This window comes from Leopardus geoffroyi, chromosome B4 (assembly GCF_018350155.1).
Source record: "Leopardus geoffroyi isolate Oge1 chromosome B4, O.geoffroyi_Oge1_pat1.0, whole genome shotgun sequence".
NCBI lineage: Eukaryota > Metazoa > Chordata > Mammalia > Carnivora > Felidae > Leopardus > Leopardus geoffroyi.
Genome location: NC_059341.1, coordinates 138,979,724 through 139,005,913, shown reverse-complemented (window position 1 = coordinate 139,005,913; position 26,190 = coordinate 138,979,724). Strand labels below are relative to the sequence as shown.

At 60.7% G+C, this 26,190-nt stretch overlaps 1 protein-coding gene and 2 long non-coding RNA genes across 3 annotated transcripts in view; 1 reads left to right on the top strand and 2 right to left on the bottom strand.

Moving 5' to 3' along the window:
• Window positions 1–26,044, bottom strand: part of LOC123591903 (translation initiation factor IF-2-like) — a 42,063-nt gene extending 16,019 nt beyond the window's left edge. Inside the window, exons 1-2 of the mRNA XM_045466519.1 lie at window positions 25,772–26,044; window positions 24,371–25,133 (exon numbers count right to left, since the gene is read on the bottom strand). Of these exons, the coding sequence (XP_045322475.1) occupies window positions 24,371–25,133; window positions 25,772–26,044 (1,036 nt within the window). The remainder of the gene's footprint in view (window positions 1–24,370; window positions 25,134–25,771) is intronic.
• LOC123591598 lies at window positions 6,644–17,184 on the bottom strand. The gene is made up of 2 exons (XR_006709421.1): window positions 11,082–17,184; window positions 6,644–7,965 (listed from the first exon to the last, which is right to left on the bottom strand). It is a non-coding gene; the product is annotated as an uncharacterized LOC123591598 (long non-coding RNA).
• On the top strand, window positions 17,471–20,491 carry LOC123591600. Its single transcript, XR_006709424.1, has 2 exons — window positions 17,471–18,453; window positions 19,142–20,491. It is a non-coding gene; the product is annotated as an uncharacterized LOC123591600 (long non-coding RNA).
• Window positions 26,045–26,190: the final 146 nt, after the last annotated feature.

Below are 26,190 nucleotides of genomic sequence, written 5' to 3'. Positions count from 1 at the left end.
GGCACAGCCTCGCCCCTGCCCGGCACCCAGGATGACGGCAAGCGCCCCCCACTCTTGGAACATCGTCTGCTAGCTGGGACTCAGACGGTGTAGACAGGACTCTGGGTCTTTTCCCAGTGAGCCAGTGAGAGGACACTCCAGAATGGACGGAGCAAAACATCCGGCCCAGGGTGACTCCGAGGCCCAGCTCAGGCTTGTGTCTGGGGTCGCAGGCTCTCCGGAAGCAGGACTGGCACCCCCCGTCCGTGCATATGTAACGGGAGACCCAGTCCGACTCTCCGAAGAAAGAAACAGACCCACTCTGCCTCTGCCCCGGGCTGGGCGTGAACGGTGGCCTGGAGGAGGAGAGTCCCAGGTGCTGGTTCCCTTCCACACCCTCCTCCCCGGCCCTCTGTCAGCACCCCCAGGTTCCTGAACAAGCCTAGGCTCCCACAGGCCCCCCCCCCAGGTGCAAGAATGTGGCTGCTCTGTCCCCTCAGGAATGCGACCTTCCTGGGACCCTTCCTGTCACCTGAGCAGGTCCTACCTGGAGCCACCAAGTGGCTCATAGCCCTCCTGGCAGAGGCCCTGGACAGTGGGTGGCATGGGACTCTTAAGGCTGTCAGAGGCCAGAGGGGACCTGACTGCTGCTCGGTTCCCAAGGATGTGCTTGGACTCCCAGTCCCCAAATGCTGGGCGGAGCCCCAATGTCACCCCTTGACGGAGACCTACAGGAGCTTGTGAACCCGATGCCCCAATCGTACGCAGTGTGGACTCAGACCCCCAAGTCACACAGCTCTGGGTTCTAATCCTGTTTCTCCTAGCTCAGCCTCAGTTTCCCCAGCTGCAAGATGGGGCTTCTGACCTGGAGCAGCTCACTGTCCCGTTTTACAGCAGGGGGGCCATCCCCGGGAGGGGACTGCCCTGAGACCACACAGCCCTTGCGTAGCGGGCTGGGACGCCCTCCCGGCCTCTCCTACCAGCAGGATGGGGCCCCCCGCCTGTGCACTGATGTTTGAGAACCCCAGGCCCACCTGCCCAAGCCTACGAGATACCCCCGGGGCTGGTCAGGAAATCCCTCGGGCGAGGCTGTCTCTGACATCCTCACCGGGAGTTGATGGGACAGTTGCTCTGGGGCCCGCCCAGGGAAGGAGCCCCCAAAACAGCACCAGGGAGCCAACAGAGAAGGCAGCCACTCTTCCCTCTGGACGGCGAGCAGGGCAGGGGCTCACAGAGGGGCGCTCCCACACCACCGTGCCCGCAGGCCCAGCAGGCGACGCCCCCTTTTTGCAAATAGCCCAATTCAGTATATCCGGGGAGCTGGGGGAGGGTCCCCCCCGTGCCTGTTCTGGACGCACAAGGGGTGTGAAACTTCTGTCCTGGCAGGTGAGTAGGGCTCCAGCTGCAGGAGGTGTGGCTCTTGGCCCAACCCTTGAGACACAGGAACCACACGTGGCCACGGCTGGAAAACTCTCTAGGACGGCTGCCCACGGGGGGGGGGGTGATGTGAAGCCAGGATGCCCCTTCCAACTTCAGAGCAGCACTGACAGCATGCTCTCCCCCTGGGATACTCTGTGGCTCCCACATCCTTGCACCCACTCTCCCAATGACGGCACAGAACAGAGGGCTGAGTGTCCCCCGGGGACCCACTCAGGGGAGGCCCCAGGGGGCATCGGCACACTGAGGCACTCTCTCGGTCTTCCCACCTTCACTCTGCTCGCTCCTGAGCTGGGCAGCCCTTGTGTGGCCTGCCCTCGGTGCCTCTAAAAATCTGCCGAGTCCAGCGTTCCCCCTCTGGGCTGTCTGAGCCTTCCGACGCTGTCCTCCATCAACAGGCCGGCTCACATGGTGTGGGGGGGCGGGGAAGGGTGGCAGGGCCCCCGCCTGTCTCAGGGTCACTAATCAACTCCGATCTTGGGCCCCCAGGTTCCAGAGGTCACAAGGCAGGTTGAGGGGAGCGTGGGGGGCCGGCCAGATATACTACCTCTGTTTGGGGTACGGCTCCAGGCACAAGATCATCCTCCCTTGCCCTGTCTCCTCCTGGGACGTGGGAGAGACTGCCTGCCTCCCAGAGCTGTGGCCCGCGTTTCAGGGGACAAAAGCAAAAGTCACAAGCCCGGGGCTGGCTTGTAATGATGCCTACCACTGCTCCCCTTCCGGGACCCCGGAACCACCCAGGGGCCCTGTACTGCGACCCGTTCCCCCTCAGAGCCTGTGCCCCGTGGTGCGGTCACTCGGATGACGGGGCGGCCCAGGCCACCTTGGCAGCTTTTTCTCTTGCATTTCTGTCATCTGCAAGGCTTTGTCACAATGAGGCTGTCAGAACCAACACCAGGGCCCCACCCTGGTCCCCTCCTTGCCCACGCCCATGCCCATGAGTATCCCTGGTCTCTGGAACATTCCTGTGACTACCTGCAGGGTGGTCCGGGGGCCACCGAGGTCCCATTTCAGCTCTGGACAAGTCCCTGTGCCTCTCTGGGCCTCAGGCTCCCAAAATGTTACACAGGGACAGCGACACACACCTCAGATTTACGCACAAGATTAGATGCGATGCCTGCTCCGCACCCAGGCCGAATGGGCTCCCCGGACAGCATGATCACCACCCCTGTGCCCTGCCCCCCCCCAACCACCCCCATCCCCGATGCTTTGAGGACACGTGAGAATCACTCTGGGTCATCCTGGAGAAATTCCTTCCCAGCCTCTTGTCTTACCAGTGACCAAGTCGCCTGGGGCCCGAGTGGACGCCGTGCAGCAGGAGCTCGGAGCCCCCAGCAGGAACCCTGACGTTGGCCGAGCCGCAGGGCCCAGAGCCACGGAAGCCCAGACCCCCAGAGGGCTCGGCCTGCCTAGTCCACACGTCTCCTCGGCATTAAACTTGGCCTTTCTCCAAGGTCACGTGTAGGAGAAACATCCTCCCCACAAGAGCCAGTTGCTAATGAATCACGCAGAGCACACCCTCGACTTACGTGCAGAAGTGGGAAGGAAGGAGGTCTGGCCCTGGGTCCTGTCGGACACCCAAGGCCTCAGAGGGACCCAAGATAGGCCGGGAGGGGTCAGAAGTAGGCCGTGAGCTTGCGGGCAGCCACATCCTGCGGCTTCATTGGGGTCAACACGGCCCCGGCAGGGACGTGGGGCGCCGATGGCCGGCGTGGTAAGGACACAGGAAGCCCAGATCCCCGAGGACACGGCATCCAGTGGCAGAGCCGCTGGCCCCGGGGAGGAGCCCAGGCTGCGGCGCCAGACGGCCACGTAGAATCTTCCGGGTTCCGTGGCCTTCAGAAGCCTGGCCTCTCTGGGCCCCAGTTTCGTAGCTTAAAAAGCAGCCATTGGGGCGCCTGGGTGGCGCAGTCGGTTAAGCGTCCGACTTCAGCCAGGTCACGATCTCGCGGTCCGTGAGTTCGAGCCCCGCGTCGGGCTCTGGGCTGATGGCTCAGAGCCTGGAGCCTGTTTCCGATTCTGTGTCTCCCTCTCTCTCTGCCCCTCCCCCATTCATGCTCTGTCTCTCTCTGTCCCAAAAATAAATAAACATTGAAAAAAAAAAATTTAAAAAAAAAAAAAAAGCAGCCATTTACAGCGCCTGACATCAGAAGCCGAACGAACACGAAACTCCCGACGGCAAGTGTCGGGGCCCACGGGGGGTCCTCCCGCAGGTCAGCTGCCGACGCCACGCTAATCCCCAACTCGGTTCCGGAAAAGTGAGCCGCTCCCTGGTGCGCCTCTGTTCGCACACCCGCCTTGAGCTCTACGGAGTCGGGGTTTGTCGCAAAGGATGTCAAGGTATCTTAACGGCAAAGTACCGGGCCCAGTGCTAACGTGACCACAGAACTGTTCTCCACAGACGTCCCTTCCAGACATCACGCTCTAAACGCTCCGCACGCGTACGGACGCTTGAGGACGGGCCCCGCCCCGACACGGCAGCACAGCCACCAGCATGGGCCTTGAGGGGCCCTCACGCGCTCCCCAACCTCAGCGGCCCCTTCAGCACCCCCGCAAGTCGCCTCTGCTCATTTTCAATGGCCCCAAACACGCCCCGGCCAAGGCGCCGCCTTGCCGGCCCCCACGACATCAACGTCTCTGGTTTCGGGGCGCAATATGCGGTGATGATGTGAGTCAGTGTCACCCCGGCCAGGCGGTGGGCTTTGTGGCTTAAGTGACATTTTCCTCATTCAACAAGATCTGCGCCAGCGGGAAAGACGCAGCAGACGCTCGGCCCCCCTCTGCTGAGCCCTGGGCGGACCCACTCCCAGGAGGGGCTCGCTGTGTGTCACGGCGGGCTGCCTCGGCCTTTCCTCGCAGCGTCTCGACACGGCGTGCCCTCCGGTGGCTCCATCACAGCCGCCTGGCCCAGACGTCAACGCCGGACCCTACCCGGCTGCTCCGCTTCTCGCGTTCCGGAGAGGCGTGAGGACGCACGCCTCTGTCTGTGGGCCTAGATCTTTCCCCCTTCCCCAGGGGAGACCCCCAGAAGTGGGGTCCCAGCTCGAAGACCCAGGGGCACTTGCAGACACCCGAGGCAGCCGCTCCAAACCTGGGGCCTCAGAACCTTCCAGAGACTCCCCAGATGGCGGCGGCGGAGGTCACAGAGGTGGTGGCAAAATGGAGGCTCAGAGTGGGGGAGGGACGGGCCCGAGCTGACACAGCAAGCCGACAGCAGAGCCGGGGAGGCGTCACCTCCCCGAGGAACGCTTTTTAAAAGGCCTTAATGGTGGGCGCCTGGGTGGCTCAGTCGGTTAAACATCTGACTCTTGGTTTCGGTTCAGATCACGAGATTGAGCCCCGTGTCAGGCTCTGGGCTGACAGCATGGAGCCCGCTTGAGATTCTCCAAATCTCCCTCCCCTTCCCCTGCTCACACTTGGTCTCTCAAAATAAATAAACGTTAAAAAAAAAAAAAAAAAAAAAAGCCTTAATGGAAGCTGCCCCAGACCTGTCCTGGCTGGACAAAGACGCCAGGGCCCTCGGAAAGGTCTGGGCACCGATGCCCTCACTCATCACAGACCCGTGAAGACGAACGACGGGGAAGAAGAGGGGTGTGGGAGGTGCGATGGAGGCGCGGGGGGGGGGGGGGGGAAGAGGCCGGGGGGCTTTGGCATTTTCGAGGACTTCCTGGAGGAGGAGGACCCCCACAGGCCGCAACGCGGCAGAGCCGTGCGGGAAATTCACGGACTGGAAACGTCCGACCTAAACAGAATGTGCCAGTACTTGCTAATGACACGTGGTGGGGAAACGGCCCCAGAGCCTTCTAGGACACCTCTCACAGCCCGGTCTTCCCGCCTGGAACCCCCAGAGAAGCAGCCGTGGTTTTCCCGTGGCCTGGAATCCTCCCTCCGTGGGCCGCAGGTGCTCAGGGTGCCTCCACGTGGTCTGTGGGGAGGTTAGGGTTAGGCTCACAAGCCCCTCAACTTACTCCCAGAAGGGAACGTACTGGTGGGGGTGGAAAAGTAGCCTCTGTCCCGTTTCTCCGAGAGCCCGGGTGCCCCGGGCGATGAGGCCAGCCCAGTGTGGCTCATGCTGCTGCCCTGAGTGCAGGGAGTTGATTCACAGCCTCGGCTTCTTCCGTTTCAGTCTCTGGATCCCGTTTCATTCATTCACGAAATGTTCCCCAAGAGCCTGCCCTGTGCCAGGCTGGTGATTTTGGCCTGTCCTTCTGGAGAGGCTCAGTCTTCCAGGACAGACACATGCCATGAGCAGATCACCCAAGCTTGGAGCCACGGGACTACAGGGCAGTGGGCCGGTGAGGAGCAGGGAGGGCTTCCAGGAGGAGGCGATGCTGTGCTGCACCGCAGAGAGTGGACGGATGGCAACGTGGAGGGACAGTCCAGGCTGCTGGACTCTCAAGTCCCCCGAAGGGGGGAGACTGGACTTTAGCCAGGAGCTGGAAGGCAACCCCACAGGGCAGCAGTCGGGGCAGACGCCTGCATGGTGATCCCACGTCCCTGTATGGGTGACACACACAGTCTAAGCTGCGGCAGAATTGGCAGGACTTGGGCACCATCTGGGTGTGGCAGGGAGGGGAAGGTCAAGGGTGAGCCTGCAGGTCAGCAGCTGGGGGACAGCCCCCAGGAATTCTAGGAGGCAGGGAGGGGACAGTTTTGGTCCCAGCAGAGGAAACCCCGCAGCGGGGGGGGGGGGGGTGCTGCCCATAGTTGGGCCCCAAAGGGCGTGCTGTCCAGGCAGCCCCCTTGGGCCAGCACCAGCCTCGCTCGCAGCCTGGCCGACGTGGCGAGCCGTGCCCTCACTTAGTTTTAGGGCGCACCCAGACAGATCCCAAGCCGGACAAACACACCTCCTGGCCTCTGCCCGAATCCGTGGCCCCGGCTCCACCTCCCCCTGCGGCAAGAATGAGGGGTGACGCATCCACCCTGACCATCACTGCTCTATTGGGCCGGCTGGTCTGGCTTCGGCTCCTCCATTAAGAATCCTTGTGAGGGGCTCAGCCTCTCAGGCCTCGGCTCCCCGGCTGGCAGCTCACCAGTGTTCCGTGAGGTCGCCCCAGATAGCGGACGTCAGGGCTCGCACACAGAGGGGCTCTGTCCCCAGGACACAAAGCAGGGCCTGGGTGCTGGGCGGCGCCCGCTGGCCTCACTGCCTCCCCCACCAGCGGGTCTCCGGGGGCTCGAGGGACTGAGAGGGGAGGGGCGGCAGAGACCAGAGGAGCCTGCCTGCTGGCCATAAATCACCACGCCATGCTTTATAATTATCGAGGCACTTAAGCTCCTCTCTCTTCTCTTCCCCCTTTCCCTGGGGAAATTTCCTTCATTTCCTACATTATCCCAGTCTCCCCGCATGTCTAAATCAACCTCAGCCACGCCACAGCCTGCTTCTCGCGGCCTACTTCCACGGAGGGAGGGCGGGCTGGGATGCACAAGGGTGGAGGCCACTGGGGTGCGGTTGCTCCAACCCGAGTCACTCCGGCCCAGGAAAGCAAGCTGAAAACGCCACCAGGCCCATCCTCTGAGCTGCGGTGATGACATTCCCGGTGTCGGCTGCTTCTCCCGCCACCAAGATCTGTTGGCAAACCCAGGCGGCCTCGGGCTTCCCCGGGGAGGCAGGCCCAACGCGAAGAAGAGGGCCAGCTATACCGGCGACCTTGCGAAACAGCTCCAGGCGACCTTGCGAAACACCTTTCCCTGGGGCCAGGCTGGGCGGGTGTCAGCCTCCCCAGGGCATGTGGCAATCTAGAAGGTGCAGCCTGCTTCGTTCGTGGTGAGGATGCCGGGGTGGGCGGGGTTCTGATGTCGCCATCCACCGTGCGTCCAGGCCGACCCCAAATCTCGCCTAATTCCCATGTGCCTGCAGGTTTGTGTTCCTATCCCCATTTCACAGACGAGAACACTGAGGCCCGGGGAGGAAAGCAATTTGCCCCAATCATTCCTAGCTGCTGCGAAGGTCTGTCGCTTCTGAGGTTCTGCTCCTTGTACGTAAGCTTGTAAGCTGGAAAGCGTCCCCAGATGACGGTGGCAGGGCCCAGCAGGAGGCAGGTCCGGCCAAAGTCCTCAAGTTGTCCCCCATCATCTTCGGTAAAACTCCCGGCTCCTGAGAGGTGGAGGGGAAGGCAGCACCTTCACCAGGACGTCAGGCTGGGGCTGGGGGGTGCTGCCGTGGACCAGCCCTGGGCAAGCATTTCAAAGTCAGCAGGCAGCAGTGTTCTCCCAGGCCTCTCTCCCAGGGGGATGAGCCAGCCAGGTTTTTGTTTTTTTTTTTTTTAAATCTGGATCTCATTTTCTGCCCACATTTCTGACCTCCGGAAGCCTCTCGGGTAGTTTTCCAGAGCCCTCTGGATTCTGTCACGGGCACGTTTCATGCCTCCGCTCGCCGCATTCACAGCCAGGTCGCTGCCACCCTGCAGATGCCAGGGGGAGCCCACGGGCACAGCTGCCCAGGCCCCCGGCTGTCCGCAGCCATGCCAGGCCTTCCCGAGCCCTGGGTCCATGGGCTCCCGCTGGCTCTCCGACAGCCATCTCCGGTCAAATTCCATGACTCCTTCCCTTAAAAAAAAAAAAATCCCTCTTTGAAAACAAACAAAAATCCCAGAACTGTGAACCAGGGAGAGCTGGTGATGCCTCGGCTTCATTTTCTCTTTCGTTCTCTCCTCCTGTCTGGCATGGCAGCCAGCTGGAGACACATTTCAACCCTCTCGTTTTACAGACGGGTAAACTGATGCCCAGAGAGAGAAAAGGGGCTTGCTGACCGCCCCCCCCAACACACACACACACACACACACACACACACACACACACACACACGCCGCTTCTATGGCCTAGCCAGGATGGAGCGGGGGCCCTCAGCAGCTGTTGGACCTGGGCAAGAACGGACAGGGTCTGAGCCCACAGCCGGTCAAGACAAGAGCAGTCATGGCCCTGGGCGGGACCCTGGGCCCGGGCGGGGGGGTGTGGGGGGGGTGGGGAGAATCCCCCCAGGCCCTCACTCCACCCAGGCGGTCCTAGTCCCATGGCCCAGAAGGCTGGAGCTCAGTATACGCAGAGAGAAACCCCGTGGGGGGGGGGGGGGGGGGGGGGGCAAGCCTTGAACTTCAGGGGCAGGGCTCAAGGAAAGCAGGCTGGCTCTAATGGAAACCAGTCAGCGGGCCAAATGCAGCAGGAACACCCCCCTTCTCCGCCCCCCCCCCCCGTGGTTTCCATGGGGACAGAGCCCGGGAGGTGGAGCTCTGGCTCGGTGGCGGCAGCAGATGTGGCCTGTGCAGGGCTGGCGTGGGGTGGCGGGAGGGGCGGCGCTGTGCCTGGCACCAGGGCCCTGGGACGTGGCAGGCCCCGGGCTGGATGCAGTAATGAGCCTGGGGCTGTGGGTCCACCACCTCCGGGAGGCCTCCTGGATTCCTCGGGCCGGCCCTCGGTGCTCCAGGCTGACTTTCTGCTCCCTGCCCGGCTGGGTCCAGTCCCGACCCAGCACTGGGTCCGGGCCTCCTTGAGGTTGCCCACATCTGCTAACTGAGGTCCCTGTGCCCGGGAGTGGGGGACAGACACATCTGCCTGTCACAGCTCTAACCCTCTAGCAGAGGACCCAGTACTCAACAAGGTCTGCTTGGTCCAGTCACTGGATGATGCGGTCTGTCTCCTCCCGGACCCCAAGTCAGGGCCTGGCCACAGCAGGCTCCCTAGCCCCTCCGGGAGCTGCCCGAGACAATCGGGTGTCCTCTGGGCAATGCTGAGACCCACTGGAACTTGTGGGACCAGGGGCACGGGAGCCCCAGCAGCGACCACATGAACAGACAGGGCAGTGTTTCTTAAGCACGACGTGGTCCCCATGCACCTGCAGAGAGCTACTTTCACGAGAGCTCAGCCTGGCCCACATACGGCACCCCAGCACCTCTGTCCTGCCCTGACCTGAGGGATCCCCCCTCCAGCTGAGACCCCTGCCACGGAGCAGACTCGGCAGGTGCCGACGTGCACCCCCCCCCCACCCCCCGCCCGGCTCCCATCCGATCCACCTTATCCACGTTGGCACAAGGGGCCCAGGCCCATCACACGCGGTGCTGTCTGCCCCAACGTGAAGAACCTTTGAAAAACCCCAGCGCGTCATCTACACCGCAGGCTCCCGGCACAATGGAAGGGTATGAATTTGGCACAGAGCGGAAAGGGCCATTTTGAGAACATCGAAGGCTGCAAAATGGTCTTGCCTGTTCCAGGTTTCTACAGCCCCCAAAGGTTTTTATTCTCAGCGTCTGAGTGGCGAAGTCTGCAGATCACCCGGGCCTGGTACGTTTCCCTGCTCTAGGCCCCAAGAACACGGCCAGCAAGGATGACAACCTGACCTCCCCCTTCCCATCGCCTCTGCCACACTGGGCGCTGTCTGGGGCCAGCCAGAGATGGGACCTCCACGACCAGCTCGACAGGGTCTGTAGCAGGGAAGGGACAGAGGCAATCCTGGCTCTTCCTGGGGGCAAAAGAACTCCAGCGCAAAGGACAGGTCCCTCCTAGCACTGCGTGTCTGGGGAGAACCCACCAAGGTCAGCACCCACAAGAAGTAAATAATAAACAGGGATCCGGCACCCAGCTGTTCCCACCCGGCGAGGGGAGAGACGTGGGTCCTGCGGTCAGAGAGCCGAGGCAGGTGCAGGCTGTCCCTCACTAGCTGTGTGACTCTGGGGACGTTCCTTGGCCCCTCTGAGCCTCGGTTTTCTCACACAGAAAATCGCTAACGCTAACACCCACCTTCCACACCAGCAGGGCCCTCGGCCACCCTGTCTACACCTATTCCAGCACCAGAACAGCACCGGCACCGGCTGGCTCTGACGGGACGTTAGCATGAAATGGAACGAGGCAGACTGTGCATTTTAAAATGGAGGTTGAGGGGCGCCTGTCGTGATCTCACAGTTTGTGAATTCGAGCCCCGCACCGGGCTCTGTGCTGACAGCATGGAGCCTGCTTGGGATTCTCTCTCTCTCTCTCTCTCTCTCTCCCTCCCTCACTCGCTTGCTCTCTCTCAAAACAAGTAAGCTTACTAAAACGAAATGAAATGAAATGAAATGAAATGAAATGAAATGAAATGAAATGAAATAAAATAAAATAAAATAATAAAATAAAATAATAAAATAAAAATAAAATAAAATAAAATAAAATAAAATAAAATAAAAGGATGTTTAAAAAAAAAAAGGTCAAAACAGCCAGCCCTGGGCCTGGCACTTAGTGGGTCAACAAAAGATACTCCCCCAACCCCCCAGGAACTGAGTCTCGTGCGCAGCATCTGAGGGGAGCCCAGTGTGGTTCCCAACTCTCTCTCCCGTGGACCGAGGCAGGGGTTTCTGCCGCTCTGGGTCCCCCCGCTGGTCCCGCCTGAGCCAGTCTCGCTCTCCCTTCTCCTGGCAGCTGCCATCCCTTTCCGGCACGGCATCCGCCAAGGTGGGGCCCACACGCTGCCTGGCCCAGGAGCGCCCCCCTGGAAGCCGCCTCCCAGAGCCCCCGCCGGCACCATCCCACAGGCTGGGCAGCCCGGGGGGACGGCCGTCCAAGCGACACTCCATCTTTGGGAGGGGGCAGAGCTCACCTCTGGTGCTGGAGCCCCCTGGACTCAGGCCGGAGATCCTTGAGGCCCCCCCCCCGCAGGCGCCGAGAGCCTCCGCAGGTCCTGGCGTCGGGCGACTTACTGTTTGCGTGACCGCAACCGCGAGGGCTCGAGCTGGAGGGCACCTTCTCCACCCCGCAGAAGCCCCTACGTCCCGCTGCCACCGCCCCGGGCCGCCGCCGCCACGTCACATGTGCCTGGGCACGGCCGGCGGGCGGGGGGCCGCCTGCCTGGACCCTCCACGGCGGGCTCAGGTGGGAGCCCTCGTCCTGCTGAGCGGAAAGCAGCTGCCCGACCAGGCGGCTGTGGCGGGAGGGAACAGCAGGAACCGCGTCTGCCTCCAGGACCCCTCCGCCCACGCCTGGGCCGGAAGTGTGGGCACACCCACTGCAGGAATCCCGGGGCAGGGCCGGGCTCCCAGGAAACTGGGCCAGAGGCTCCCTCGCACACGCTGGAGCAGCCCAGTCCCCGCGGCCCCCACCGCTGCTCCCTTCTGGGGTCTCCCATCCGGCCCGGGGCGCGGGGCCCCGAGGCCGGGGGCCCTTTCCCCAGGGCCCACCCGCCACCGCTCCCCATCAAGGGGAGAAACGGCAGGTGCCATCATCACACTGGATGCCCCCGGCAACCTGCGGGGAGGGTTCGTCCCCTTGCTTTACAGATGGGGAAACTGAGGCTGGCTCACCTGAGAACCCAGGCCTCTGGTCTCCACCTAAGAGGCCCCAAAGAGGGGAAATACAAAGCAACTTTTTGGCTCTCACCTGCCACCGCGGACCGTCTCCCGAGTCTGATGCGGTCTCATCCGCTTTAAAGACAACCAAGGCCTGCAGTAAGAATCATCCTCCTCGAGGCCTCTTGTGTCCGGAGGTGCGCAGGCCGCGCAGGCGGCCTCATCAAATCCCCCCAGTCCCCACCACGGTACCCGTGGGGCAGCTGGGCCCGTAGACCTTCTCGGTGTGGCCCCCGGGCGGCCCGAGCCCGCACTCAGGTGCACACACACGGACACACGCAGACCCGCCCAGGGAAGACCAGCCCCGCCGGCCATTTCTTTCGGGAGGGCCGCCAGCGCGCCAACAGGCCCACCCCTGGGCCTTCCGGCCTCTCCCCTCCCTCGGCCGCCTTCCCGGATCCTGTGCTGGGCCTGCCCGTGCCGCCATTTCCTCTCGCGGGCCGGGAGGCTCACTTCCACTCCTCGGAGTCTGCAAATGGCCGGTGCCCGGAACAGCCTGTCCCTCGGAAGAGCCCGTGCCCTGCCGGGCCAGGTCCCAGAGTGCAGCCAGCCCGGCCAAAGGGCTTCCTTCCTTCACCTCCCGGGAGCCGGGTGGGCGCCCCGGGCTGGGGACAATGACCCATCGCGGTGGGGCAGTGCAGCGCCTGGCAGGTGTCCCCGGGGGTGGCCCACGGGCTCCATGGCTCACTGAGAAGCCACGAAGAGCGCCTGCCTCGAGGAGACACGGTGCCTCCAAAGGCCAGCCCACCTCCGGAAACCACCGACATACCAAGAGAAGCACAGGACCGTGTATGTGTGCGCGCGTGCGTTACATGCGTATGACACGCGTGTGCATGGTGTTGCAGGCACAGGACACGCGTGTGCACACACGTGTTACGTGCACCGGACGCCGTGTGCTTGTGCGTTACACACAGGACACGTGCAGGCACGTGGGTTGCATGGCAGGACACGTGTGCGCACGTGCGTCACGTGCACAGGACACGTGTGTGTGTGTTACCTGCACACACCGGCAAAGGCTTGCGGTCCCCACCTGACCACCGTGGGGACCTGCAGAACGAACATGGGCTTTGGAGGACGGCGGGCCTGGGTGGAACCCCATCCCAATCTTCACCGGCTAGTTGAACGCGAGGGCTCCGCTTCGGGCCCAGCGCCTCCCCTGGCTGAATGGAGCCGGTGAGAACCCCCACCCGGCAGGCATTTCTGAGACTCAGAAATAAACCAAGGACTGCCAGCAGGTATGGGGTGCTCTCTGTGAGCCGAGCGCCGTGCTAAGCGTGCACTGTGCGTGTTCCTCCGAGGCGGGGACACTTTACTGCGCCCATTTTTCAGAGGAGGAAACGGGGCCACGGAGAGACGAAACGGGGCCACGGAGAGACGAAATGTCTTGCCTTGGATCAACACAGCCGGGAAACGAAACCGACTGGGTCTGAGCCCCAGCCTCAGGCCCAGAGCTCACGCTCCTCTGTACTCTGCTTTCTCGAACGGGAAAGGTGCCCAGCGTGGTGCGGGCGCCCCGGACGCGCACTGCTCCCAGTACAACCACCATCACCCTCGCTTCTCTGCCGTTGAATCGCAGGGCAGGGGCTGCTCTGCCTTGCCGACCTTTAAGAGCACCCAGGGCAGCGTCAGCCACGTTCTCGGAGCTGCTGGCAAATACGGGTCTGATGCGGGCACAGGGGTGGACAGGCTAAAAGACCAAACGGGAACGCAGGAAGGGGTGGGAGCAGAATCGCTAGAGGAAGCGGCTCCCAAGGAGCTCCGGCAAATTTCATCCGCTTTTCACTCTTCCTGTTATTTCCCAACACCTCCACCAACAGGTACTTTTCCTTGAAATAAACAAGCCACAACAAAGCACTTCTATTAACGAATGGAAGGAGCCTCGGGGAGCCCGCAGAAGACGGCGGAAGGAAGCACCCGTGTCTCTCTCGTTCAGGTTCGGCAGCGAGGGAGGGCGGCCTCAGCGGCTGGGAAGGGCAGAGCCTGAACCCAAAATTCGGAAAAAGCAGAAGCAGTCACTGGAAAATGAGGCGGGGGCGGGGGGCGTGGGGAAGAACCCTCAGAACCGATTACATCATAACGTGAGCAAATTCACAAAATAAACAGTCACCGTTTTCAAATTACGGTGGCCGTAAAACTTCTCTGTCCTCACGTGCGCTGATGGCCAATGAATTCTGCACCTCGTTATCTTGGTGAGATTATTATTATTTTTTTTTTTTTTCGAGTTTACAGCTACTCTTTGCAGTTCACCTGTTGAATGTTTTTTGGGGGGTGGGGAGGGATTTAAATGTAACTTTAAACCAGGCAAAATATTTATTATGTGATTTTTCATAAACATCCCCAAATAAATTTATGTCAGCCTATACAGAACAGCTAGAGATTTCATGAAGATCTCAAAATCTAAAGTCCCAAACCCCGTAATTTTGAATTTTAATCTAGCGTTAACCCTGTTCACGCTGCCACACAAAATAAAAATTGGTAATTAATTAAAGCACTTAAGGTCCGTTAACGTAGGGCATTCGGAGTCTTAAAAGGCAAAGACAAAGACCAAAATTTAAATTATCATCTAATGACGGTGCGGGTGTTTCCTCTACCGAATTGCTCAGGGCACCGTTTCACCACACAAGTGCAACTTGTTTATTTTGACCTCAGTTCTTTGAAATTGTCGACTCCACAATTGAAATATGCTGTGTGTTCCAACAAGGACCCAGCAGTCGTAATGACAGACCAGCCCATCTGTGTTGTGAGAATGTATAATTTCAGCCTATAGTGGAATTTATATAGAAGCGATGATAGGAACACTGACTGCTCTGTGTGGTACTTTCCCAAAGGAAAAAAAAAAAAAAAACACAAAAAAAAAAAACACAAAAAACAACAACAACAAAAAAAAAAACAGCCAAGAAGAAATGGGTGCTGTGAAGAAGGCTGATATTTTGCCTGATTCAGGACACAAAAGATTCCATGGCATTTTCCTGACTTGGGGATGGGGGGAGGAGGCAGAATGTTATTACCCAAGTTGAAAAAACAAAGATGGTCACCGATTACGCATAACCACCCCACTCTGCTGGAAAACGTGTTATGCGTATACGTGACAACCTTTAGGTGAACAGAATCTCGGTGGAAAATACTAACTCAGGATGAAAATGCTCATCTGCGGAAATTAATTGATTTTATGCTACTTGCCCTTACTTCCAAAAAGGAGATGAAGTCATGTTCAAGGAAATCAGACTGTCATTCCAGGACTTGGGATTCCAGGCCTATTTACCTACACTGATTACACCAAAAAATAAAATTTTGGGAGATGAGGCGTGGGCAACTATCAAAAGCATAAATTCTTTAAAAACGACGGCCCCTCCTTCCCCCCGACCCACCTCTCTCCACTCTCGACTCTTTCGCGTCAGAATTTATGACACTCTGGTTTTTTCCTATGACTCGTATTTTGTCGCCGGTGTCTAATTTGGTGCTTGCTAAATATTCGTGTGGAATGACCCTCCGGCTTGTAGCAGCAGAACGTCGCGTTCTACGCTCACAATCGTGGAAATGTTTTAATGATCTCTGCTATATACGCCTGTCTCTACAGCCCCAAACCTCCCGTATCGACTGCTGTCTAATCTAAGAACAAAAGCAGCTGTAATAGTCCTTGTGTGAGCTCAGCTCACTTTTATACGTGGTCGTGTCTGCCCCGGCCGGCTGCTCAGACCCACGCAAACAGGGCCCAACGCCTCCGAATTAGGAAAACAAAGATGTATTTACGTGGGAAGTTTCTTCTCAGTTGCAATTTAGAACTTTCTGGGCCTGATTTTCCATTTTCCATAAATCAAGACCCCAGCTACCCCCAAACGTTGGGGGGGGGGGTGGGAGGGAACCCAGGCTGCATCTGTGGGCACTTCTGTCAGCCTGCCAGAGGATGGAGGTGATTCGCAGCTGAACTCTGCAAAGCCCACGTTTTAAATGAAAAGGTTCAGCAGTTCTGAAGGGTCGGGGACCATCACAGGAACTCGGGCAAGCACGGAGTTCAGCTCTTGGACCGTGGCGGCAGCGTGGCCTGGGGACGCAAAGGTCTTCCAGAGACTCCCACCCCCGCTGGCCACGGTTCAGGCCCCGGACAGTCGAGTGGCTCGGCCTACAGCTCTGCAGATGGGAAACCAGGATGGGATCCGGCCCAGGCCGGCCCTGGACAACTCAGGCCCCCCGAGGGTCCGTCTGGTGGACGTGCCCACGTGCACCCCACGCACCGTCTGTGGGCAGGGCGGTCATGAGCTGGGCGCAGCGCCGTGAGGCGGAATCCCCGGGCTTAAATAAGTGTTTAAAAAACAAAGCACCAACCAGCCTAAAAGATTTTCCCCATGCTGAGCTGAGGGCCGAAAAGGGCCTTCTTTTTCTTCCCCTCCTCACCCGAAATAAAACGAAACGAAAGGGAGAAAAAAAACAGGATCCCTAAACTGTGGACATGGCAGCATTGAAGATGCCGGATAAAATAAAAGGGCCTCTGTTTCTCAATGCAGAACCCACCCTCCCGTATGCCAGCCCAGCCCTGCCTGCCGAGGAGTTTGCAGGGAGGAGCGAGGGCGCTTTGGTGTTTTTTCTCTCGGCCACTCCTGGCACCACCAAAAACCGAGACAATCATAATAACAGTACTAGTAAGGAGACCCCCACGACGAACCGACCCCACTGAGCATGAACGAGTAGGCCGTGCCTATTAATGCCTCCTGAAACATTCGTTCCAATTACAATCGAGCACGCGGCTACTGTAAACTAACAAACATTCATTTTTATTGTGATTCCCAAAGCCTATAGCTTTGGATCTTAAAAATAAATGGGCCCGGCTTCTGCATTTTCCCTGCAGGTTTCAGAAAGGCTTACTTCACCGAAGACCGGTTGGGTGGAGGGGGGGGGGTGGGGGTCGGAAATAGAATTTTGAATTTCGGATAACCAATTAGAGGGAAGGAAACGTAACAGGCACCGAGCACAAGATGGCAGAGCCCTCGGCTCGTCTCCAGCAAAAGAGAAGGGAAGAAGGTGACTTACCCAAGGTGCAGGAGGACGGGGAGCTTGCTCAGAAGCAAGGGAGTGGAACTGGTGCCCCCTGGGCCGGCCGGGCACGGTGGCAGGAGGGGGAGGGCGGGCCCCGCCGACCGGGAGGCCGGCCCCGGGTGCCAGCCCCGGATCCGACGGGCCCCCACGCGTCCTGCTCTCTGGCCACCCTCGTCCGTCGGTCCCTCGGTCCCGGCCGGCGCGGCCTGGGCCTCGGCCACCCCGGCACCCGGAGGCAGGGCCGCCAGGAGCCAAGTGGTGCTGGGGGAGGCTCTGCCGCCAGCCCAGGAGGACGAGGAAAATGCTACTTTTGTCTCCTGCTCTCATCTGGCACCGGCTGCCCGGGGAGGGGGGGCCAGAGGCGGCCGCTGCGGCTCGGCCCCGCCCACCGGGAATTTTTGAAAGATGCTCCTGGGTGCCGGGAGGATGGCAGACGTGGCAGAGGCGGGTGGGCCGGACCCCCGAACCCACCACCAGGCGGGCGGGGGGGGGGGGGGGGCGGCCGAGCGGGAGAGGGAGGAGGCGGCAGGCACGGCTGGCCACTCAGCGGCCGGCCGAGGAGGACGGGGGAGCCGGCCCGGCCCGGGCCCGGCCCCGGCGCCAGCCCTCCCCGTGGCCAGGCGGCGCGGCCCTGGGCGCCATGTTGCTCCGGAGGCCGGGCGGCCCGGGCCCACCGCGGGCACAGAGGCCGCATTGTTCCCGCGCCGGGCCCGAGGGGGAGCAGGCGGCGGCCGGCACCCGGCGAGCTCCCCGGGGGGCCCGGCTCGGGGAGGGGGCCCCCCCCCCCGCACCCAGCCAGCTCCCCAGGCCTGGCCACGGAGTGAGCCCGTCCCGGTGACGCCCCGGGAGGCCGTGCCACCTCGGCCCGGAGCCCGGGCCCTGAATCGGCCTTGTGTCCGAGCGGCCACCTGACCCCGGGGCCGTGCCACCTCTCCCGGCCTCGGTTTCCCCAGCCACAGGAGGCACAGGGAGGACGGCTCCTACCACTCAGGGCTGCCGGACGACGGAATGAAAAACGCACACGTCGGGCCGAGCACCGGGCCGGGCAGCCGGCCGCCTTGCCCAGAGGGGCCGCGAGGCCGCCATGAGGTCGGGTCCAGGCACGTCACCACACCCTCTGAGACCATCGCAGACCCCTCGGCCCCACGAAAGCCAATCCTGGCCACCACACGGGGCAAAGGCAAAGCGTGCCCGTGCTCCAGCCCTCAGACCTGGCCAGCGGGCCTGAGGGTTTTTAACGCCGTGCTCTCATTCGGAGATTTATCAGACTCCGCTGGCCTCCGCCGAAGGCGGCCGGGCCACGTCCGTGCGGCCACTCTGTCTGCCCAAGTCTCTCCCTCGGCCCTTTACGTGGCCAGGCACCTGCCGTCCCTGTGCCTGGGGAGCCCCAGGGCTGTCAGGGTGAGATGGGGGCTCCCCAGGCAGGGGGGTACAGCGTGGACTGACCGTGGCCGGGCCTGCCGCCTCGGCTCATGGGCCTGCCGGCAGCGCCTGGGAGTAAGGGGCTGTCTGGACACCTGAGCAACCGGGGACGGGAGCTCAAGCTCAGATCCGGTGGTGCCCAAGAAGGAGGTGGAGGGACGAGGCGACTGAGCAGGAAGGAAGCAGCCCAGGAGGAGCCCTCTGGTCCTCGGGCTCTGGTCTCACGCACACCGCCACGTGACCAGCTCGACAGCTGATGCCAGAGACAAAGCAGGTAGGATTCTGATGCCACGCGCCTGACCAGGAACGCCGGGGATTCCATTCCAGGAACAGCTTGGCACAGTATCGCCACAGCCAGAAGTGGCCTCTGCTGCGCCAGCTGGATGCCCAGGAGAGAACGGCCTCCACCCCAAGGCCTGCAGCCAGCGTGGGTCTCAGGACACAACACATCAGTCAGGGTGGCCGGGCAGGTCTGGGTAACGTGACGAACAACCTGCCTGAGATTCGCCGCAGTCTCTTGCGGTTCCAAGATAAGGAACACTCGAGCCCCGCACCACCGTTTTATTATAATTTAAAATGTAATTATAACAGGCTGATTTGAATGTAAATATCGCCGTGAAACACATGAAAGGCGAATCAAGATTTAAGAGCCCCAAACCAGCAGGTAAATAGTTCAGCTAAACGCTCTTCCTGCCACTGGAGATCCCAGAATGAAGGAAGGGCGTTTCACCGAAAAACCCAGCCCTGGCCTTAGAAGCCAAAGGCATCAGGGACAACAATCCTGTTTCAATTCGGAAGGAAAATTCTATCCCTCCCTTAAAAAAAAAAAAAAAAAGAAAAAGAAAAAAGAAAAGAAAAGAAAAGAAAAAAGGCCGTTTCACTTCGTACATCCCGGGCACACGTTTCCAACCACAACCACCAATCACTTGACAAATAATAATCCTTGCCTCTCCGGCTCCCAGGTCTACTCAGAGAACCCACCTCTCGGCCACGGACGGGGCCGCAGGCCCGGCCGCGTGTCCAAGGGTCCCACTACAGCGGCCACACGGCTTTCTGACCCATTCGGAATCCGATGCAAACAAGCCTGCCATCTGGAATCTCACAGCAAGGACTGTCTCCCAGTCCAGCGTTGACTCCTGAAGCCGCCCCCACCGAGTGAAAGCTTATGTTGGGAGGGTTTTCTGCCTCATGCCACGCCATTCCAGCGTTTCCCACTTAGATTTTACCAATCCCACCCACACGGCCTCAGAAGTTGTTTTGGTCACCCCCCCCCCAAAGAGAGATCTCTTCAGAGCATTTTGGGGGGTCAGGGTAAACAGACCACAGCTGAGCAGTCCCAGGATTTAAAAAATTAAAAAAAAAAAAAAGGGGAGGGGGATGCAAAAGCAGTTTTAAAAAACGAAACTTCATTTTTTGAAAGCCAAATATTATCATCTGCCAACAAAGACTCACGGGGGAAGGGGAAGCTTGGCAGGGAGCGGACTCTCATCCCTCACCCGGACTGGGGCCACTCCCTCCCCTGTCCTCACCCGCTTCGAAGGGGCGTCCAGGCCGAGGACCCCCTCAGCTGGCAGGGAGCCCAGGCCGATTATCCCCCGCGGCCTTTCCAACGTCCCCCTAACGCCAGGAAGACGTTCTTATTCCCGGCCCCAGGCGGATCCGTTCCTCCGAGCCCCTAACTCGAGCCTGGGAGCCGGGCCTGGTTTCTCAGGGCGCCTTCCTGGCTGCGTCGAGGCTGGCGATTTAGCAGGAACGGGGCTGGACCCTATCCACAGAGCAGGAAGAGGGAGATGACTACTGGATAAGCGTCAGAGGGAAGTTCTGTTCATTTTAGTAATTCAGAAAACGTCCGTCCAGTGCTGACTCCGGGCCGGTTTGTCAGGAGTGACAAACACACCCTCTCCGGCCAGCGAGGGTACGTGAGGGTTAGCGTGCGGCTTACCCGTGGCAGGCCGGACTCCCTGACAGCCTGCGGACTCCTCCCGAGTTCATCGGAGAATGGATTCTGGGAGGAGTAAAGGGCCCCAGAAAGTCACAAATATTACCCCAAATCGCCCTCGATGGCTTCCTCCTCCGGGAACGGACCCTTCCTCGAACAGTCCCGATTTTCCTCACTTGCCCTGGACTACCCATCACCTCCAGCAGACAAAGGCCCAACGGGGTCTAGCCCAAGGGAGGGTCCCTCCAGCCCCCACCATCCAACACCCGGAAACCTGGCCGCCTTTCCGGTGCTTGCGGATGTGCCCTCGCACCCTTGAGAAAGAGATCACAGAAGGGAAAAATTAAACTTGAGAAAGTTAGCCTCCACTCAACAAAGAAAGCCAGACGATCCCGCTGAATTTTCCAAGAACCATGGGTCCGGGGGGCTTTCTCTCTTCCCTTTCTATAAATCTCGGGCCCTGACTGGGTTCTGAGGGCCTGTGATACCCAGATACTCGAGCTCTGCCGGCCCAAGCCAACGGGACACTGGTCAGCCCTGGAAATAAGCATTTCGTATAAAAGATCCATTGTCCCTGCCTGAGAACAGTTATTGCCTTTTCTCGGTCCTCAGCCACATAACATCAGGACGCCCAGGCTCCTTTCTTGTTCGGACAACATGTTTTCAGCCAGGCCAATCTCGCCGGGTCTTCCTGAGCCATCCGCGAAGAGACAAGATTCTCCTCAGCGAAGTGTTCTGGTGAACGTATGCTTGTATTCGGCCAAAAAGCAATTAGCTCATCAGTGGTGAAACCCTCCCACCAAATCGCCAGCCGCATTGCCAGCAAGATGCTGGCAGCTGCTGTGGCCACTCTGGACCCCCGAGTCGCGACATCCTGCCCTCATTCTTGCCCCAGACCCTGAATAGGTGAGGGGCACACGTCAGACCCCGGGGTCGGCGCCCAAGTGACCTCCTCAAATGCCATTCCCGGGGCGGGGAGGAGGTTCCACTCCTTCCTCTGGGAGCACGTCCCGGGACCTCCAGAGGCCTTGCCCCCCTCTAGTGCCCCCAGTGCATCCTAGCCAGGTCCCCGTGGGAAGGAAAGCCCTAGATTTGCAAGCTCCTCGCAGTCTACCAGCTAGGAAATATCAAAGTTCACTTGTACCACCGCCTGCGGGGCGGGGGAGTGAACCTGTAGGTGCCCTTTCTAGTGAAACCAAAACCGGACTCCCCGTTTCTTAGAAACTCAAAAATCTAATCGTCACTGGCAATAAAAATGGCGATTACCATTTACAACAATAACAATGACAACAGCAGCAGCCATTTATGGCTCCCTGCCACGTGCCAGGAACCGTGCTCTGTGGAATTCACGGTGCCCGGACGCTCCAAACGACCCTGCGAGGTGGGATTTATTACTCTTGCTCTAGGACTTGGGGTACAGGCCTCGGGGTACAAGGATATGCCCTGTCCGGGGTCACACAGTGAGCCAGGGGCAAGGACGGGACTGGAGCTGCCCGATGTGAGCCGGGACACCCCCTTTTAATGGGGTGCCTGCAAGAGTATCCTCCCTTCTCCCCAGATGTGCAAGCACACCGTGTAAGCCCAACGAATACCAAGCATGATGGTTTTAAGCTGTTTTCCTGGCTGGCCCGCAAGGGCCTCCCTCCCTTCCCAAACACTGGCTTCCCTGGACAGCAGGGAGTGCTTGTTCAGAGAGAGTGCCCGGCAGGGTAGGCAAAGCCCTCCGGACCCTCTCTCAGCCCCAGGGACTGCCTTCCACTCAGGCCTCATCCACACCAGGGCAGAACAGGCCCTGGCCCGACACCCTTCTGAGGACGCGAGCAAGCAAGACTGGGTCACAGACGGCCCCATCAGGTGCAAACCACTCAGAGCCAAAAGTCATCCTGCTGTAAACCTCCCGGCTGTTCCCACGTGGTGCGTGGAACCTGGTCACAGCAGAGACCTCCTCGCCACACACTGCCTGTGCTGAGCAGCTGGCCCCCACCAGCACCCCGGAGACCCATCGCCCAGGATCTGGGGCCTCCAGCGGCCAAAGGCTGGGCGTGACACAGCCCCACGTACAGGCGACAAAACACCACAGGGCTGGCCCCGGCTTAAAACAAAAATGGAAATACCAGGGCCATCCTCCCACTCGCCCACCACAGTCCACGAGTCCCTATGCCCCTGCTTAGCACATTCTTCCTATTAAATCCAGAAGTGACAAAAACCAGACGGGTGCCAGTTCCTTTTTGGAACCTTGACTTTGGTGTGCATGTCCTCAAAAATAAAACGTGCCTGGATGGGCTATCCCAACATGGTAGGAAGCCCCTGGTGGGGGCCCAAGCCTCCACTGAAACCGGGCTGGCTCTGAGAATCAAGGACAAAGGCAAGACAGGACAGCGTTGGTGCTGAGATAGTGCCTCTTACCGGGGGCGGGGGGGGGGGGTGGGGGGGAAATGTTTACTATAGACACTCTCAAGCCCATCACATTCCATGCGCCAGGGGCACACGTTGGCGGGGGAGATGGGCCTTGGCAGCTTTGACAAATAGCAAGCCCCCACGAAGTGGCCCTGGGGGTGCCTCCTTGGATGCTCAGCCTTTCCCTGCTCCCACAGGCCCACGGAGAGGGAGCAGCGGATACCCCTTCTTTGGGGGTCTGGTTTAATCCTGGGGTATTCCCTAGGAGCCTCAGCAGGAGGCCACACCTTCCTGCCCATCGGGAGACGCGTTACAGGTCCTCCGTGGACCTGGGGAAAACATCTCCTGCGTTCTGCAGGCGAGGATCCGATAGAACTCGAGCTCTTTCTAATTACTAACCCGGTCACCGCCGACGCCAAGCAGCAGCTCCATTTCTGCGCCCCCATCCCCGAGATCGCTCCTGAAGGGCCCACCCGGGTTTCACGGCTCCTAACTGCCTCTCGTAAAGTCATAAATAAAAATCCAAAACGGAGGAGGTGGGGAGGTGGCTCGGGAGAGGAAGATGAGGGCCTAGCAGAAAAGACGGCCGCCGGGTCCGTTCTACGGCACTGAAGCAAACTTCCAGCCTCTGTGCCGGGGTTGGCCAGATCTTACTGAGGTGGTCTCCTCTTTCCTCTGGGCTCTAGGGAACCAGGCAGCCCGGGGAGAGGTTGTCGTGAGGCAGGCCTGGGCTACTCAGGCCTCCATCCACGTTCCCGGAAACACGGCATTCAGGAGCCAGCTTGCAACTCTGGGGTGTTATGGAAACAGGCCCCCACTGCCCATTATTTTGTGGTCAAAGGACCCGGCGAGGTTCTCCAAACCACATCAATAAGATGGGGAGAGCAGAGGGGAAATCACACCTGTGATACGATAGTATTAAAAAGCTGGCTCAATCCGCACCCCCCCCCCCATGGGTTTCACTTTAACAGGATAGGTATATGAGAGTACAAGTATGCATTTGAAAATCCCAAATGGCCAGAACCAACGAACGAAAATGCAAAGAGGACAGTGCTGGCCTGTGGAGACCGCCTTGGCTTCTGAAAGCCAACTTTGAAGAAATTAATTTCAGCGTTACCTTAAAACCCTGTAATTACGGCAAACGCGCATTCCTTCACCCATGTCTCGCTCCCCACAAACTCCCCAGGGCCGCCGGCTGGGCCTGTGTGTGAGCCACCTATAAAGGGGGATTTATTACGAAAAGTTATGAGTTGTTTTTCGTTTTATGCCACCATAAACAAGAGCCTCCACACAAGGGCCTTTCACTTGCTGGGCCCAGCGGCTGCCAACGCTTGACTGAGGGCCCCCTAAATCGGCTCTCCATAAATGCTTGACCAGCAGAAAGAAAGAATAAATAAATGAGTAAATAAATAAATAAATAAATAAATAAGAAGCAACAATTTCCCTGATGTAGGAGGGAATGAAAGATGTCAATTTTTCCAAAAAAGAAAAAAGAAAAAAAAAGCGATCCCAGCGTCCAAATAACCCTTCCAATCGCATCAAACCTAAAAACAGATGCTTTCTCTTTTCCTTCTATTCTGTTTAAGACGCCTGCCAGCACTATTTACTTTATGCGTTCAACAAAATTCTCTCTGGCAAACGGTCCGCACACCTGAGATCAGGAGCTGTATTTCACGAATTCCAAGTTCCTGCATTTTAATGACGGCCCCGTGGAGTTCTTGCCAAGCTGGCCAGGCTTCAGGTTCAAGAGCAACCTCCTCCGTCTGTGGAAGGCCTGCCCTACAGGCTCTTCTTAGAAATCCCTTCATTAATATTTAAATACTCACTAAGTAGCGAAAGTGAGAAATGCACTTACCATCCTCAGGAGTCGCCCGGAACCCGATGGTGACCCCGGGACTCGCAGGTCGACTGCCCTTGCCGGAGGAACGCGCCCGGACGCAGCCAGCGCTGCGCTGTGGTGCCCACACCGCACAGGCCCCGGGCGAGCGACGGGTATGCGTCCTGGGTCCCAAACGCTTCCCTCCTTCACGTGTGCGAACCGCAGAGAGCAGCGCGGTGCCACCTCCCGCAACTCTTCGCAGGGCGGGACGGCTCCGGGACGGAGACGGCCGGGCGAAGCGCACGGCCAGGCCCCACTCTCCCGGTCCCGCACCGCGCCGCTCCTCCTCTGTGACTCCGGCTTGCCCGTACGGAACCACCGGACCTCTCGGGAGGAGCGGCCGGCAGGACCCGGTCTCCGCATCCGAGACTAGCGCCTCGAGGGACCTTTGTCCGGGACGAAAACGAAAGCGCGCCGCGCCGGGGGCGCCCACGCCCTGCCGCGGAGGTCCGGGCCGGCGCGCCCCGCGACTTTCTCCAAGTTCACGTGCTTCCCCGGCGGGCGGGCGGCGCGGGCCCGAACTTGCAGGGCCGGGTCGTCGGGCGCGCTGCGGGTCGCGGGCGGGCTCCGGGCGGCCCGGCGGCGCGGGCCGGGCACAATGGGCGCCGCCGGGCGGGCGGGCGGGCGGGCGCGGGGACAGCGTGGGCCCGGCTGCCGCGCGGCCGCTCGTCTGGCTCGGCCCGGGCGCCGAATGCGGCGGCGGCGGCTTGGCACAGACGCGCCGCGCGCCCGGTGCATGCTAATGGCCGGCGGCCGCGCCATGAATTATTCAGCAGCGGCGCGGAAAGGGCGAGCGCGGCGCGGAGGGCGGCCCGGCCCGCGCGTCCCCCGCCGCTGCGAAGCCGCCGCGGCGACTTCCCAAACTTTCCCCGGTCGGCACCGAGGATGCGGCCCCCGCGGCGCCTCCGTCCCCGCCCGAGCGCGCCGGCCGCGCTTCCCACGTTGCCGCCTATTTTATGTCTTTTGTCTCGGAGTTGGCACCTGTCCCAGAGAGCGCGTTTCCCTGCCCACCCCTTCGCCGCCGGATCGGGGCGGGGGAGGGGGTACAGGGGACCCGGAGAGGAGAAGACGGGGAGGTGGGGGGAAGCAAGGCGCCTACGGGCCCCGCAGCCAGGAAAGACCTCCCGGGGACAGCGGCCGTGCCCGCGCGCCCGGGCGCCTCTGTTCCGCGGGGAGGTCAAGTCTTCGGCTGTGCCCAGAATACCAACGAGGCCTCCGCGCCCCCCCCCTCCTCGCCGCGGCCGTGCCCGCTGCGGGCGAGGACGGACCGCGGCCCCTCCCCGACTCCCCCCTCCGCCGCGCACCCTCCTCCCGGGGCCCGCGCGCGCGGGCGGGGCGGGAGGCGCGAGCAGCGGATTCGCCGCCCGAGCCCCGCGCCTCGCCCCGCAGCCCCGCGTGCGCGCCCCCGCGGGCACGCCGCCCCGGGCGCTCCCCGCCGCGCGCCCCCGGCCCGCGGCCCCGCCCGCCTGCCGGCGCGGCCAGGGGGGCACCGCCGCGAGGACCCATCCGTCTCCGGCTTCGCGCCCCGGGGCCGCGCGGCTGCTGGGGCGGGCAGGCGCGAGCCCTGGCCCCAGCTCGCCCCGCCGCCCTGGCACCGAGGCGGCTGCCGGAACGCGCTCGGCGGCTGCGTTCCGAGGCTCCGGCTGCCATGATTGCGGGCAGCGGGGCGCGCGCGCAGGCTCGGGCCCGACTCGGGGACCCCGGGCGGACCGACGGTCTCTGGCCTGCGCGCAGACCCGTGCGCGCCGCGGAGAGCGGCTAGGGTCGCCGGGCTCGGCACTGCAGGGGCCAGCGTG